General features: G+C 49.5%; 1 protein-coding gene across 1 annotated transcript; it reads right to left on the reverse strand.

Moving 5' to 3' along the window:
• Positions 1-450: 450 nt before the first annotated feature.
• On the reverse strand, positions 451-14,655 carry LOC106587875 (mothers against decapentaplegic homolog 3-like; the record flags this gene model as incomplete). The annotated part of the gene is made up of 6 exons (XM_045711167.1): positions 451-758; positions 927-1,064; positions 4,226-4,438; positions 8,966-9,091; positions 13,442-13,576; positions 14,429-14,655. Coding segments are annotated over 6 exons (988 nt in total), but the record flags the coding sequence as incomplete, so codon positions are not given.
• Between the last annotated feature and the right edge of the window lie 1,711 nt (positions 14,656-16,366).

Consider the following 16,366-nt stretch of genomic DNA (forward strand, 5'->3'; position numbering starts at 1 on the left):
ACCCTGCACTCCTCAGCCATCCCACATAGTTGTTACTTAACCCTGCACTCCTCAGCAGCCATCCCACATAGTTGTTACTTAACCCTGCACCCCTCAGCCATCCCAGATAGTTGTTACTTAACCCTGCACTCCTCAGCCATCCCACATAGTTGTTACTTAACCCTGTACCCCTCAGCCATCCCAGATAGTTGTTACTTAACCCTGCACTCCTCAGCAGCCATCCCACATAGTTGTTACTTAACCCTGCACCCCTCAGCCAACCCACATAGTTGTTACTTAACCCTGCACCCCTCAGCCATCCCAGATAGTTGTTACTTAACCCTGCACTCCTCAGCCATCCCACATAGTTGTTACTTAACCCTGCACTCCTCAGCAGCCATCCCGCATAGTTGTTACTTAACCCTGCACCCCTCAGCAGCCAACCCACATAGTTGTTACTTAACCCTGCACCCCTCAGCCATCCCACAGTTTCTCCATTCCTGTACCGTCTCACCTGAATCAACTAGTCAGCTAATCAGGTAGGAGCATGGTATCGACTCCTGACAGGGTTGACTCTTGTTTAATACATGAAACCTTAATGAGAGCGTGCAGGCCGCTGTGGACTGTGCGTTACCTGTACTCTGCTCCCCAGCCCTTGACGAAGCTCATGCGGATGGTGCACATCCTGGTGAGCTGGTAGACAGCCTCGAAGCCCTGGTTCACCGACTGGGCCAGCAGGGCAGCAAACTCCTGGTTGTTGAAGATCTTCAGGTTGCAGCCTACAGAACCGTCCGACAACCGTTACCGTCAAAACACAATGAATGAGGTGTGTGTCGTACGTGTGTTGGTGAGTAACCACAGTACGCCAGTCATTGTGGAAATTAACCTACTGTGTGTCAACCTTTTGTATCGCTCTCTTTGCCACACCACCCCCCCTCAGCTCTCACCTGGGGGGATCTTGCAGACCGTGGCGGGGTGCCAGCCATAACGCTGGTTACAGTTGGGACTCTGGACGAAGATGGCACTGTCGCTGAGGCACTCTGCAAACACCTCTCCTCCAATATAGTACAAACGCACCCCTCTGCCTGCAGACATACAGAGAACCATCCGTCTAGGACCAGAACCACCCCTGATGTGTACACACAGACCTCCATTCAATTCTCAACATTGATGACGATGAACATGTGATGTATACCTAAATACAGTGCATTAGGAAAGTATTCAGACCCCTTGACCTTTTCCACATTTGTTACGTTACAGCCTTACACTAAAATGGATTAAATCGTTTCCCCCCCCTCATCAACATACACACAATACCCTATAATGACAAAGTAAAAAAAGTTTTTACATTTTGCAAATGTATTAAAATACATGAAATATCACATTAACACAAGTATTCAGACCCTTTACTCAGTACTTTGTTGAAGCACCGTCGGCAGCGATTACAGCCTCAATTCAACTTGGGTATGATGCTACAAGCTTGGCACACCTGTATTTGGGGAGGTTCTCTATTCTTCTCTGCAGATCCTCTCAAGCTCTGTCAGGTTGGATGGGGGAGCGACGCTGCACAGCTATTTTCAGGTCTCTCCAGAGATGTTTGATCGGGTTCAAGTCCAGCCTTGGCTGGGCCCTCAAGGACATTGAGACTTGTCCGAAGCCACTCCTGCGTTGTCTTGGCTGTGTGCGTAGGGTTGTTGTCCTGTTGGAAAGTGAACCTTTGCTCCAGTCTGAGGTCTTGTGCGCTCTGGAGCAGGTTTTAATCAAGGATCTCTGTACTTTGCTCTGTTCATCTTTCCCTAGACCCTGACTAGTCTCCCAGTCCCTGCCGTTGAAAAACAACCCCACAGCATGATGCTGCCACCATCATGCTTCACCGTAGGGATTGGCGCCCCCCTTTGGGCTGTGCCGTGGCGGAGATCTTTGTGGGCTATACTCAGCCTTGTCCCGGGATGGTATGTTGGTGGTTGGAGATATCCCTCCAGTGGTGTGGAGGCTGTGCTTTGGCAAAGTGGGTGGGGTTATATCCTACCCGTTTGGCCCTGTCCGGGGGTTTCATCAGATGGGGCCACAGTGTCTCCTGACCCCTCCTGTCTCAGCCCCAGTATTTATGCTGCAGTAGTTTATGTGTCGGGGGGCTAGGGTCAGTCTGTTATATCTGGAGTATTGCTCTTGTCCTTTCCGGTGTCCTGTGTGAATTTAAATATGCTCTCTCCAATTCTCCCTTTCTCTTTCTTTATTTCTCTCTCTCGGAGGACCTGAGCCCTAGGACCATGCCTCAGGACTACCTGGCTTGATGACTCCTTGCTGTCCCCAGTTCACCTGGCCGTGATGCTGCTCCAGTTCCAACTGTTCTGCCTGCAGCTATGGAACCCTGACCTGTTCACCGGACGTGCTACCTGTCCCAGAGCTGCTGTCCCAGACCTGCTGGAACCCTGACCTATTCACCGGACGTGCTACCTGTCCCAGACCTGCTGTTTTCAACTCTCTAGAGACAGCAGGAGCGGTAGAGATATGCTCAAAGATCGGCTATGAAAAGCCAACTGACACTTACTCTTGTGTTACTGACTTGTTGCACCCTCGACAACTACTATGATTATTATTATTTGACCATGCTGGTCATTTATGAACATTTGAACATCTAGGCCATGTGCTGTTATAATCTCCACCCGGCACAGCCAGAAGAGGACTGGCCACCCCTCATAGCCTGGTTCCTCTCTAGGTTTCTTCCTAGGTTTTGGCCTTTCTAGGGAGTTTTTCCTAGCCACCGTGCTTCTACACCTGCATTGCTTGCTGTTTGGGGTTTTAGGCTGGGTTTCTGTACAGCACTTTGAGATATCAGCTGATGTAAGAAGGGCTATATAAATAAATTTGATTTGATTTTAGGGATGGTGCCAGGTTTCCTTCAGACGAAAGAGTTCAATCTTGGTTTCATCAGACCAGAGAATCTTGTTTATCATGGTCAGAGTACTTTAGGTACCTTTTGGCAAACTCCAAGATGGCTGTCATGTGCCTTTTATTGAGGAGTGGCTTCCATCTGGCCACTCTACCATAAAGGCCTGATTGGTGGAGTGTTGCAGAGACGGATGTCCTTCTGGAAGGTTCTCCCATCTCCACAGAGAAACTCTGGAGCTCTGTCAGAGTGACCATCGGGTTCTTGGTCACCTCCCTGACCAAGGCCCTTCTCCCCCAATTGCTCAGTGTGGCCGGGTGACCAGCTCTAGGAAGAGTCTTGGTGGTTCCAAACTTCTTGCACTTAAGAATGTTGGAGGCCACTGTGTTCTTGGGAACCTTCAATGCTGTAGGCATTTTTTTGGTACCCTTCCCCAGATCGGTGCACAATGGCTTGGATTTTGCTCTGACATGCACTGTCAACTGTGGGACCTTATATAGACAGGTGTGTGCCTTTTCAAATCATGTCCAATCAATTGAATTTACCACAGCTGGACTTCAAGTTGTAGAAACATCTCAAGAATGATCAATGGAAACAGGATGCACCTGAGCTCAATTTCGAGTCTCATAGCAAAGGGTCTGAATACTTATGTAAATAAGGTATTTGTTTTTTATTTTTAATACATTTGCTAACATTTCTAAAACCTGTTTTTTCTTGCTCATTATGGGGTACTGTGTGTAATTGAATCCATTTTAGAATAAGGCTGTAACGTAACAAAATGTGGAAAAAGTCAAGAGGTCTGAATACTTTCAGAATGCACTGTATTTAGGAAACCTGTTCCCAAGTATGCCCCCCCCAAAACAAATTGACATTTGTGATCGTGTCTCACTGTAATCAAGATATGAAATTATTGTATTAGAAAATAATCAAATTTTGGGCTTAGCAGTGTACAAAATATTATAATTATGTTATGGCCTCTTGACCATTCTCTCCGACAAAAATTGTCCCGCAGGTGAATCTATTTGCCCACCCCCGACCTAAGGCCCAACCCCGATCTAAGGTCTAAGGCCCAACCCCCGATCTAAGCCCCCCGGACCTAAGGCCCACCCCGACCTAAGGCCCAACCCCCCCTTTGACCTAAGGCCCAACCCCCCCGACCTAAGGCCCAATTGTGTTTCAAGGTGCTACCATGTGTGGGCAGTACAGGTGGTTCAGGTTGGAAGTAGGGGTAGTCCTAAAGTTGACAAGTTATCCCATCTAACAAAGCTGTTTAATTTCACGTTCCCCTCATGTCAATGACCTAGCGTCGGACCAAAAGTCATTTTTGTCAGCGGTTTATTTTCAAAGTGTTAGTACCGATGTGTCTGCGTGTCAGCTCCACAGCGGCGTTCCGGTTGACGTTGGAGAGGAGGCCCAGGCAGAAGCGCTCTGAGTTGGAGGGGTCGGTGAAGCCGTCCACGGTGAGGGACGGCTGGGAGGCGTGGAAGGTCTCACCCACCCGCTGGTTCAGCTCGTAGTAGGAGATAGAACACCAGAAGGCTGGTTCACAGTACATCACAGGCTGTAGGTCTGACAGAGAGGAGAGACATGGGGAAACATTTTATTTAGATAGTCCCCAGTAGGATCCCCAGTAGGATGTTCAATAGGATGTTGAATTACTAACCCTTAACCTTTACCCCTACCCCTACCAAGATCATCTATATGGGACTATTCACAAAGTGTGAACGAGAGACTTGTTGTACTGTATCGCTTTGGCAACTTTGGATTGCTTCTTTCATGTAAACGATCAATTATATTTAACAGAGTAAAATACAGAACAGGAGCAGATAAGGAGAGAGAGAGGTGGGTAAGGACAGGGGGGGAAGGAGAGAGAGGTGGGTAAGGACGGGGAGGAGAGAGAGAGAGAGAGATGGGTAAGGACAGGGGGAGAAGAGAGGGAGAAGTGGGTAAGGACAGGGGAGAGAGAGATGGGTAAGGACAGGGGAGGGAGAGGTGGGTAAGGACAGGGGGAGAGGAGGGGAGGTGGGTAAGGACAGGGGGAAGGAGAGAGAGGTGGGTAAGGACAGGGGGAAGGAGAGAGAGGTGGGTAAGGACAGGGGGGAAGGAGAGAGAGGTGGGTAAGGACAGGGGGAAGGAGAGAGAGGTGGGTAAGGACAGGGGGGAAGGAGAGAGAGGTGAGTAAGGACAGGGGGAAGGAGAGAGAGGTGGGTAAGGACAGGGGGTTGGAGAGAGAGGTGGGTAAGGACAGGGGGGAAGGAGAGAGAGGTGGGTAAGGACAGGGGGGAAGGAGAGAGAGGTGGGTAAGGACAGGGGGAAGGAGAGAGAGGTGGGTAAGGACAGGGGGGAAGGAGAGAGAGGTGGGTAAGGACAGGGGGAAGGAGAGAGAGGTGGGTAAGGACAGGGGAGGAGAGAGAGAGAGGTGGGTAAGGACAGGGGGAGGAGAGAGAGGTGGGTAAGGACAGGGGAGGAGAGAGAGGTGGGTAAGGACAGGGGGGAGGAGAGAGAGGTGGGTCAGGACAGGGGAGGAGAGAGAGAGGTGGGTCAGGACAGGGGAGAGGAGAGAGAGGTGGGTAAGGACAGGGGGGAAGGAGAGAGAGGTGGGTAAGGGACAGGGGGAAGGAGAGAGAGGTGGGTAAGGCCAGGGGAGGAGAGAAGTGGGTAAGGCCAGGGGGAGGAGAGAGAGCTGGGTAAGGCCGGGGGAGGAGAGAGGTGGGTAAGGCCAGGGGAGGAGAGAGAGCTGGGTAAGGCCAGGGGAGGAGAGAAGTGGGTAAGGCCAGGGGGAGGAGAGAGAGCTGGGTAAGGCCAGGGGAGGAGAGAGAGCTGGGTAAGGCCGGGGAGGAGAGAGGTGGGTAAGGCCAGGGGGAGGAGAGAGAGCTGGGTAAGGCCAGGGGAGGAGAGAAGTGGGTAAGGCCAGGGGGAGGAGAGAGAGAGGTGGGTAAGGCCAGGGGAGGAGAGAAGTGGGTAAGGACAGGGGGAGGAGAGAGAGCTGGGTAAGGCCAGGGGAGGAGAGAGAGCTGGGTAAGGCCGGGGGAGGAGAGAGAGAGCTGGGTAAGGCCGGGGGAGGAGAGAGAGCTGGGTAAGGACAGGGGAGGAGAGAGAGCTGGTTAAAGAGAAGGAGGGAGGAGAGAAGTGGGTAAGGCCAGGGGAGGAGAGAGAGCTGGGTAAGGACAGGGGAGGAGAGAGAGCTGGTTAAAGAGAAGGAGGGAGGAGAGAAGTGGGTAAGGCCAGGGGGAGGGAGAGAAGTGGGTAAGGCCAGGGGAGGAGAGAGAGCTGGGTAAGGACAGGGGAGGAGAGAGAGCTGGTTAAAGAGAAGGAGGGAGGAGAGAAGTGGGTAAGGCCAGGGGAGGAGAGAAGTGGGTAAGGCCAGGGGGAGGAGAGAGAGCTGGGTAAGGACAGGGGGAGGAGAGAGAGCTGGTTAAAGAGAAGGAGGGAGGAGAGAAGTGGGTAAGGCCAGGGGAGGAGAGAGAGCTGGGTAAGGACAGGGGAGAGGAGAGAAGTGGGTAAGGCCAGGGGAGGAGAGAGAGCTGGGTAAGGACAGGGGGAGGAGAGAGATGGTTAAAGAGAAGGAGGGAGGAGAGAAGTGGGTAAGGCCAGGGGGAGGAGAGAGAGCTGGGTAAGGACAGGGGGAGGAGAGAAGTGGGTAAGGCCAGGGGGAGGAGAGAAGTGGGTAAGGCCAGGAGGAGGAGAGAGAGCTGGGTAAGGACAGGGGAGGAGAGAGAGCTGGTTAAAGAGAAGGAGGGAGGAGAGAAGTGGGTAAGGCCAGGGGGAGGAGAGAAGTGGGTAAGGCCAGGGGAGGAGAGAGAGCTGGTTAAAGAGAAGGAGGGAGGAGAGAAGTGGGTAAGGCCAGGGGGAGGAGAGAGAGCTGGGTAAGGACAGGGGGAGGAGAGAAGTGGGTAAGGCCAGGGGAGGAGAGAGAGCTGGGTAAGGACAGGGGAGGAGAGAGAGCTGGTTAAAGAGAAGGAGGGAGGAGAGAAGTGGGTAAGGCCAGGGGGAGGAGAGAGAGCTGGGTAAGGACAGGGGGAGGAGAGAGAGCTGGTTAAAGAGAAGGAGGGAGGAGAGAAGTGGGTATGGCCAGGAGGAAAGGTAGAGAAAGAGGGATACAATGTGAAGGTATAAAGATAGAGGGAAGAAAAAGGGAAACAGAAGTGAGGAGAAAGACATAGCTAGAGATAAAGATGGAGGGAGATAACAGCAGAGCCAGGGAAGTAGAGGATATAAAGATGGAGGGAGACTGAAGAGAGAGATAACAGCAGAGCCAGGGAAGCAGAGGATATAAAGATGGAGGGAGACTGAAGAGAGAGATAACAGCAGAGCCAGGGGAAGCAGAGGATATAAAGATGGAGGGAGACTGAAGAGAGAGATAACAGCAGAGCCAGGGAAGCAGAGGATATAAAGATGGAGGGAGACTGAAGAGAGAGATAACAGCAGAGCCAGGGAAGCAGAGGATATAAAGATGGAGGGAGACTGAAGAGAGAGATAACAGCAGAGCCAGGGAAGCAGAGGATATAAAGATGGAGGGAGACTGAAGAGAGAGATAACAGCAGAGCCAGGGAAGCAGAGGATATAAAGATGGAGGGAGACTGAAGAGAGAGATAACAGCAGAGCCAGGGAAGTAGAGGATATAAAGATGGAGGGAGACTGAAGAGAGAGATAACAGCAGAGCCAGGGAAGCAGAGGATATAAAGATGGAGGGAGACTGAAGAGAGAGATAACAGCAGAGCCAGGGAAGCAGAGGATATAAAGATGGAGGGAGACTGAAGAGAGAGATAACAGCAGAGCCAGGGAAGCAGAGGATATAAAGATGGAATATGGAATAAGAAAAGAGAGGGAGAAAAACAAAAAAGGTCAAAGTCTGCCAGTTCCCAGAAGCACAACCAAGAAATGTGGGAACTCAGCCCTCACGCGGAGACAGTGGAGACAACGGCAAATTACAGGGTTCCGTTACCAAAACATTCAGCAAACGCTTGCACAGTTCTCGTAACAGCAAAGATGTATTTTTACTTTTCCATTCTAACTACTTCCAACATTTGCCTTTGAAGTACAGTGAACTGTCTGGGCCCATGTGAAGGCCCAGTCTATTTGAAGTAGAGTGAACTGTCTGGGCCCATGTGAAGGCCCAGTCTATTTGAAGTACAGTGAACTGTCTGGGCCCATGTGAAGGCCCAGTCTATTTGAAGTACAGTGAACTGTCTGGGCCCATGTGAAGGCCCAGTCTATTTGAAGTAGAGTGAACTGTCTGGGCCCATGTGAAGGCCCAGTCTATTTGAAGTAGAGTGAACTGTCTGGGCCCATGTGAAGGCCCAGTCTATTTGAAGTACAGTGAACTGTCTGGGCCCATGTGAAGGCCCAGTCTATTTGAAGTACAGTGAACTGTCTGGGCCCATGTGAAGGCCCAGTCTATTTGAAGTACAGTGAACTGTCTGGGCCCATGTGAAAGCCCAGTCTATTTGAAGTACAGTGAACTGTCTGGGCCCATGTGAAAGCCCAGTCTATTTGAAGTACAGTGAACTGTCTGGGCCCATATGAAAGCACAGTCTATTTGTTTTTTTCTATGGTAGCTTGGGCCAGAAACAGTGATTTAATAAACAACAGGATATTATTATTGATGTCAGTGTGGGCTGACTGAGTTGGCCACAGCTCTGGGCTCAGATGGGACCGACACAAAGGCCTTTCATGAGCAGACCGGGTTTCCTCTGTTACAATACAGAGCAGTGGACTGGCTTCCCGAGGGGAGGGCTGCGGTGCAACGCTTTCAGCACACACACACACACACACACACACACACACACACACACACACACACACACACACACACACACACACACACACACACACACACACACACACACACACACACACACACACACACACACACACACACACCTAGCAATTTATGTTTTTATTTTTTGTTCGAGGTAACTGCACCAAAAATAAATTCTCATGCCCTCTCATCTCTCTGCAGCAGACAATTGGTGAGCAATATGTTGGGAATATCAAATTGCAGTATTGAATCACAGTACATACAGAATGTGCACCTATGTATGGTGATAATATTGTATTGTGAGGTCCCTGGCCATACCCAGTCCTACCGCTTACCTAAATTGCTGTGTGTTGGAGACACTGGGTTTGGTGACAGGTTGGGTGAACTGGTGTCCATGCTGTGGTTCATCAGGTGATCACTGGTCTCTCCATCTTCACTGAGATAGCCAGGTGGAGGAGTCTCTGAAACACACACACGATTAGTAAACCACAGCAAATAGAGTAAACAATGATTGGTTGGTAGGTTCCTTCTAATAACATGTACCAAAGGCTCCTACACTGCTCCACATATGCATATTAACAACTCCCTTTATCATTGTGCTCTCGAACTTTTATTCAGGGAAGGGAAGGAGAACCCAGTAGAAAACAGGCTGAATGTATTGACCGAGTTGGTTCTCCTCCTGACAGGCTGAATGTATTGACCGAGTCCTCCTGACAGGCTGAATGTATTGACCGAGTCCTCCTGACAGGCTGAATGTATTGACCGAGTTGGTTCTCCTCCTGACAGGCTGAATGTATTGACCGAGTTGGTTCTCCTCCTGACAGGCTGAATGTATTGACCGAGTTGGTTCTCCTCCTGACAGGCTGAATGTATTGACCGAGTTGGTTCTCCTCCTGACAGGCTGAATGTATTGACCGAGTTGGTTCTCCTCCTGACAGGCTGAATGTATTGACCGAGTTGGTTCTCCTCCTGACAGGCTGAATGTATTGACCGAGTTGGTTCTCCTCCTGACAGGCTGAATGTATTGACCGAGTCCTCCTGACAGGCTGAATGTATTGACCGAGTCCTCCTGACAGGCTGAATGTATTGACCGAGTTGGTTCTCCTCCTGACAGGCTGAATGTATTGACCGAGTTGGTTCTCCTCCTGACAGGCTGAATGTATTGACCGAGTTGGTTCTCCTCCTGACAGGCTGAATGTATTGACCGAGTTGGTTCTCCTCCTGACAGGCTGAATGTATTGACCGAGTTGGTTCTCCTCCTGACAGGCTGAATGTATTGACCGAGTTGGTTCTCCTCCTGGCAGGCTGAATGTATTGACCGAGTTGGTTCTCCTCCTGACAGGCTGAATGTATTGACCGAGTTGGTTCTCCTCCTGACAGGCTGAATGTATTGACCGAGTTGGTTCTCCTCCTGACAGGCTGAATGTATTGACCGAGTTGGTTCTCCTCCTGACAGGCTGAATGTATTGACCGAGTTGGTTCTACTCCTGACAGGCTGAATGTATTGACCGAGTTGGTTCTACTCCTGACAGGCTGAATGTATTGACCGAGTTGGTTCTCCTCCTGACAGGCTGAATGTATTGACCGAGTTGGTTCTCCTCCTGACAGGCTGAATGTATTGACCGAGTTGGTTCTCCTCCTGACAGGCTGAATGTATTGACCGAGTTGGTTCTCCTCCTGACAGGCTGAATGTATTGACCGAGTTGGTTCTCCTCCTGACAGGCTGAATGTATTGACCGAGTTGGTTCTCCTCCTGACAGGCTGAATGTATTGACCGAGTTGGTTCTCCTCCTGACAGGCTGAATGTATTGACCGAGTTGGTTCTCCTCCTGACAGGCTGAATGTATTGACCGAGTTGGTTCTACTCCTGACAGGCTGAATGTATTGACCGAGTTGGTTCTCCTCCTGACAGGCTGAATGTATTGACCGAGTTGGTTCTCCTCCTGACAGGCTGAATGTATTGACCGAGTTGGTTCTCCTCCTGACAGGCTGAATGTATTGACCGAGTTGGTTCTCCTCCTGACAGGCTGAATGTATTGACCGAGTTGGTTCTCCTCCTGACAGGCTGAATGTATTGACCGAGTTGGTTCTCCTCCTGACAGGCTGAATGTATTGACCGAGTTGGTTCTCCTCCTGACAGGCTGAATGTATTGACCGAGTTGGTTCTCCTCCTGACAGGCTGAATGTATTGACCGAGTTGGTTCTCCTCCTGACAGGCTGAATGTATTGACCGAGTTGGTTCTCCTCCTGGCAGGCTGAATGTATTGACCGAGTTGGTTCTCCTCCTGACAGGCTGAATGTATTGACCGAGTTGGTTCTCCTCCTGACAGGCTGAATGTATTGACCGAGTTGGTTCTCCTCCTGACAGGCTGAATGTATTGACCGAGTTGGTTCTCCTCCTGACAGGCTGAATGTATTGACCGAGTTGGTTCTCCTCCTGACAGGCTGAATGTATTGACCGAGTTGGTTCTACTCCTGACAGGCTAAATGTATTGACCGAGTTGGTTCTCCTCCTGACAGGCTGAATGTATTGACCGAGTTGGTTCTCCTCCTGACAGGCTGAATGTATTGACCGAGTTGGTTCTCCTCCTGACAGGCTGAATGTATTGACCGAGTTGGTTCTACTCCAGAGAGCCTGTAACAGGGGGGGTCAACTTGTCCTCCAGAGGTAGTAACAGATCATGTGCTGGTCTGGTCTCCACGAGGCAGTCTGCTTCTGATGGCCTCTCAAGCCACCACAGACACCATTTGTGCCAGGCAGAGGCTGCCCACCTCCTCTGGACTCAGTGTGTGTGTGTTTGGCAACTGTTCATCCAGTCTGCTGATGTAGCTCGCACCTCTGCTAGAGTCTGTCTGAAGGTAGGGGTCTACGTGGCTGTCACCCAAACTCCCTGAGAAGGAAGGAGAGGGGTCTACGTGGCTGTCACCCAAACTCACTGAGAAGGAAGGAGAGGGGTCTACGTGGCTGTCACCCAAACTCCCTGAGAAGGAAGGAGAGGGGTCTAGGTGGCTGTCACCCAAACTCCCTGAGAAGGAAGGAGAGGGGTCTACGTGGCTGTCACCCAAACTCCCCGAGAAGGAAGGAGAGGGGCCTAGGTGGCTGTCACCCAAACTCCCTGAGAAGGAAGGAGAGGGGTCTAGGTGGCTGTCACCCAAACTCACTGAGAAGGAAGGAGAGGGGCCTAGGTGGCTGTCACCCAAACTCCCTGAGAAGGAAGGAGAGGGGTCTAGGTGGCTGTCACCCAAACTCCCTGAGAAGGAAGGAGAGGGGTCTAGGTGGCTGTCACCCAAACTCCCTGAGAAGGAAGGAGAGGGGCCTAGGTGGCTGTCACCCAAACTCCCTGAGAAGGAAGGAGAGGGGCCTAGGTGGCTGTCACCCAAACTCCCTGAGAAGGAAGGAGAGGGGTCTAGGTGGCTGTCACCCAAACTCACTGAGAAGGAAGGAGAGGGGTCTAGGTGGCTGTCACCCAAACTCACTGAGAAGGAAGGAGAGGGGTCTAGGTGGCTGTCACCCAAACTCCCTGAGAAGGAAGGAGAGGGGTCTAGGTGGCTGTCACCCAAACTCCCTGAGAAGGAAGGAGAGGGGTCTAGGTGGCTGTCACCCAAACTCCCTGAGAAGGAAGGAGAGGGGTCTAGGTGGCTGTCACCCAAACTCCCTGAGAAGGAAGGAGAGGGGTCTACGTGGCTGTCACCCAAACTCCCTGAGAAGGAAGGAGAGGGGCCTAGGTGGCTGTCACCCAAACTCCCTGAGAAGGAAGGAGAGGGGCCTAGGTGGCTGTCACCCAAACTCCCTGAGAAGGAAGGAGAGGGGTCTAGGTGGCTGTCACCCAAACTCCCTGAGAAGGAAGGAGAGGGGTCTACGTGGCTGTCACCCAAACTCACTGAGAAGGAAGGAGAACTAAAGGAAAAGTGACTGGATAAAATCCCTTGGCTGTCACAACTAGACTGTGTGAGAGTGGGCAGACAAGACCAAATCCCAGACACTGAGCTGTGTGAAACAAGGTCATGCATTGCAAACTCTTGGCCAGTCTCCCCTACTCACCTGTCTTGTCCGCTTCAACCGGATTTTAACTTGTTTTAAGACTTTTCTCACCGACCTTACATTCATTTTAAACTTGTCTCACGTAAACCAGTAAGGCTTTCCTATAACATGCTTCATAAATCCTGACTGGTCTCACCTGCTCTAGGAATCTGTGTGAGGACTAGTTTCACCCCCTTTACCACTGGTCTCACCAGTAATATGACTGATATCGCACCTGGTATGTAGACTTGTCTCAGCAATAATATGACTGATATGTAGACTTGTCTCAGCAATAATATGACTGATATGTAGACATGTCTCAGCAATAATATGACTGATATGTAGACTTGTCTCACTAGTTATATGACTGGTATGTAGACTTGTCTCACTAGTTATATGACTGGTATGTAGACTTGTCTCAGCAGTAATATGACTGGTATGTAGACTTGTCTCAGCAGTAATATGACTGATATGTAGACTTGTCTCAGCAGTAATATGACTGATATGTAGACTTGTCTCAGCAATAATATGACTGATATGTAGACTTGTCTCAGCAGTAATATGACTGATATGTCACCTGGTATGTAGACTTGTCTCACTAGTTACATGACTGATATATCACCTGGTATGTAGACTTGTCTCACTAGTTATATGACTGATATATCACCTGATATGTAGACTTGTCTCAGCAGTAATATGACTGATATGTAGAGTTGTCTCAGCAGTAATATGACTGATATGTCACCTGATATGTAGACTTGTCTCACTAGTTACATGACTGATATGTCACCTGGTATGTAGTTGCTCTGTGGCTCGATGCCGGCGGGGAAGTTGGTGTTCTCTGGGATGGAGTGGCTGTAGTCGTCCAGAGGAGGAAACTCACTGGGGATGTCTGTGTGTCTGGGAACCAGCACAGGAGGCAGCACTGCAGACACACACACACACACAAAGAACACAATTAGACGCCACACACAAACACAATTAGACACCACACACACACACAATTAGACACCATACACACACACACAAACACAATTAGACACACACACACTTAGACACCACACACACACACAATTAGACACAAGCACAAAGAACACAATTAGACACCCCACACAAGCACAAAGAACACAATTAGACATCACACACAAACAGAAAGAACACAATTAGACATCACACACACACAGACAAACAGAAAGAACACAATTAGACATCACACACACACAGACAAACAGAAAGAACACAATTAGACATCACACACACACAGACAAACACACAAACACAATTAGACATCACACCCACACAGACAAACACACAAACACAATTAGACATCACACACACACACAGACAAACACACAAACACAATTAGACATCACACACACACAGACAAACACACAAACACAATTAGACATCACACACACACAGACAAACACACAAACATAATTAGACATCACATACACACAGACGAACACAAAGAACACAATTCGACATCACACGCACAGAAACACAAAGTACACAACTAGACATCACACACACACGCACACAGAAACACAAAGAACACAAATGCACAGACACGGTGCATTGTTTCTCTAACACACTAAAAGGTATAGGTAGCCTCAACTGTCATTTGTGAAAACGTAAAAGAGCTGAGCCTCTCACACCTGTCAAACTAGTAGTAGGCACAGAGCCAATACATTTACAAGATGTGCAATACATGTTAGTGAGGTGAAGCTGAGTGAACCTCTGGTGGTTTTTAATGAAAGGGGACAGTTTTTCGTACCTGGCGTCTCCACCCTCTGGTAGTGGTATGGGTTGACACACACCTCATCCTTCTTGGTGTGGAAGGCGTACTCACAGAGCTCCACGGCCCGCAGCTCGTGGTGGGACTGCAGGTCGGGCCAGCGCCACAGACGGCAGTAGATGACGTGGGGGAGGCCCTTCCTGTGGGACACCTGTAACCGTCCATCCAGAGACCTGGAAGAGACAGAGAGGTTTGTTTTGTTGTTACTGCTTTGGACTTATAAGTTCATCAACTTGTTTGCCTTTTGGCACGTTGCTTGAATAGTTTGCTGTTCTTGAAAATGGCCAAGAAGGCCAACTCCAAAAAGGTAAGTTCACAATCTCACGACTGCGAGTGTACAGAGAAGATCCCACCCCATACACTGAGTATAGGCAAAAACATTTCACCCTCCCCACCCACAATTATATACATTCTACCATTGGTCCGGAGAGAAGAGTGTGCAATTTTATACAATACATGAAATGGGTTTCCATGGCCGAGCAGCCGCACACAAGCCTAAGATCACCATGAGCAATGCCAAGCGTCAGCTGGAGTGGTGTATAGCTCACCACCATTGGACTCTGGAGCAGTGGAAACGCGTTCTCTGGAGTGATGAATCACACTTCACCATCTGGCAGTCCGACGGACGAATCTGGGTTTAGCGGATGCCAGGAGAATGCTACCTGCCCGAATGCAGTGCCAACTGTAAAGTTTGGTGGAGGAGGAATAATGGTCTGGGGCTGTTTTTCCATGGTTTGGCCCATTAGTTCCAGTGAAGGGAAATCTTAACACTACAGCATACAATAACATTCTAGACGATTCTATGCTTCCAACTTTGTGGAAGGACCTTTCCTGTTTCAGCATGCCCTGTGCACAAAGTGAGGTCCATAAAGAAATGGTTTGTCGAGATCGGCGTGGAAGAACTTGACTGGCCTGCACAGAGCCCTGACCTCAACCCCATCGAACACCTTTGGGATGAATTGGAACACTGGCTGCGAGCCAGATCTAAATCGCCCAACATCAGTGCCCGACCTCACTAACGCTCGTGGCTGAATGGAAGTAAGTCCCTGCAGCAATGTACCAACATCTAGTGGAAAGCTTTCCCAGAAGAGTGGAGGCAATTACAGCAGCAAAAGGGAGGAACAACTCCATATTAATGCCCATGATTTTGGAATGAGATGTTGGACTAACAGGTGTCTACATACTTTTAGTAATGTAGTATATACAGTTGAAGTTGGAGGTTTACATACACCTTAGCCAAATACATTTAAACTCCGTTTTTCACAATTCCTGACATTTAATCCTAGTAAAAATTCCCTGTCTTAGGTCAGTTAGGATCACCACTTCATTTTAAGAATGTGAAAGGTCAGAATAATAGAAAATAATGATTTATTTCAGCTTTTATTTCTTTCATCACATTCCCAGTGGGTCAGAAGTTTACATACACTCAATTAGTATTTGGTAGCATTGCCTTTAAATTATTTAACTTGGGTCAAACATTTCGGGTAGCCTTCCACAAGCTTCCCACAATAAGTTGGGTGAATTTTGGCCCATTCCTCCTGACAGAGCTGGTGTAACTGAGTCAGGTTTGTAGGCCTCTTTGCTCGCACAGGTTTTTTCAATTCTGCCCACAAATGTTCTATAGGATTGAGGTCAGGGCTTTGTGATGGCCACTCCAATACCTTGACTTTTTTGTCCTTAAGCCATTTTGCCACAACTTTGGAAGTATGCTTGGGGTCATTGTCCATTTGGAAGACCCATTTGCGACCAAGCTTTAACTTCCTGACTGATGTCTTGAGATGTTGCTTCAATATATCCACATAATTTTCCTGCCTCATGATGCCACCTATTTCGTGAAGTGCACCAGTCCCTCCTGCAGCAAAGCACCCCCACAACATGATGCTGCCACCCCCGTGCTTCACGGTTGGGATGCTGTTC

The sequence above is a fragment of the Salmo salar genome, unplaced genomic scaffold (genome assembly GCF_905237065.1).
Source record: "Salmo salar unplaced genomic scaffold, Ssal_v3.1, whole genome shotgun sequence".
NCBI classification, from domain to species: Eukaryota; Metazoa; Chordata; class Actinopteri; order Salmoniformes; family Salmonidae; genus Salmo; species Salmo salar.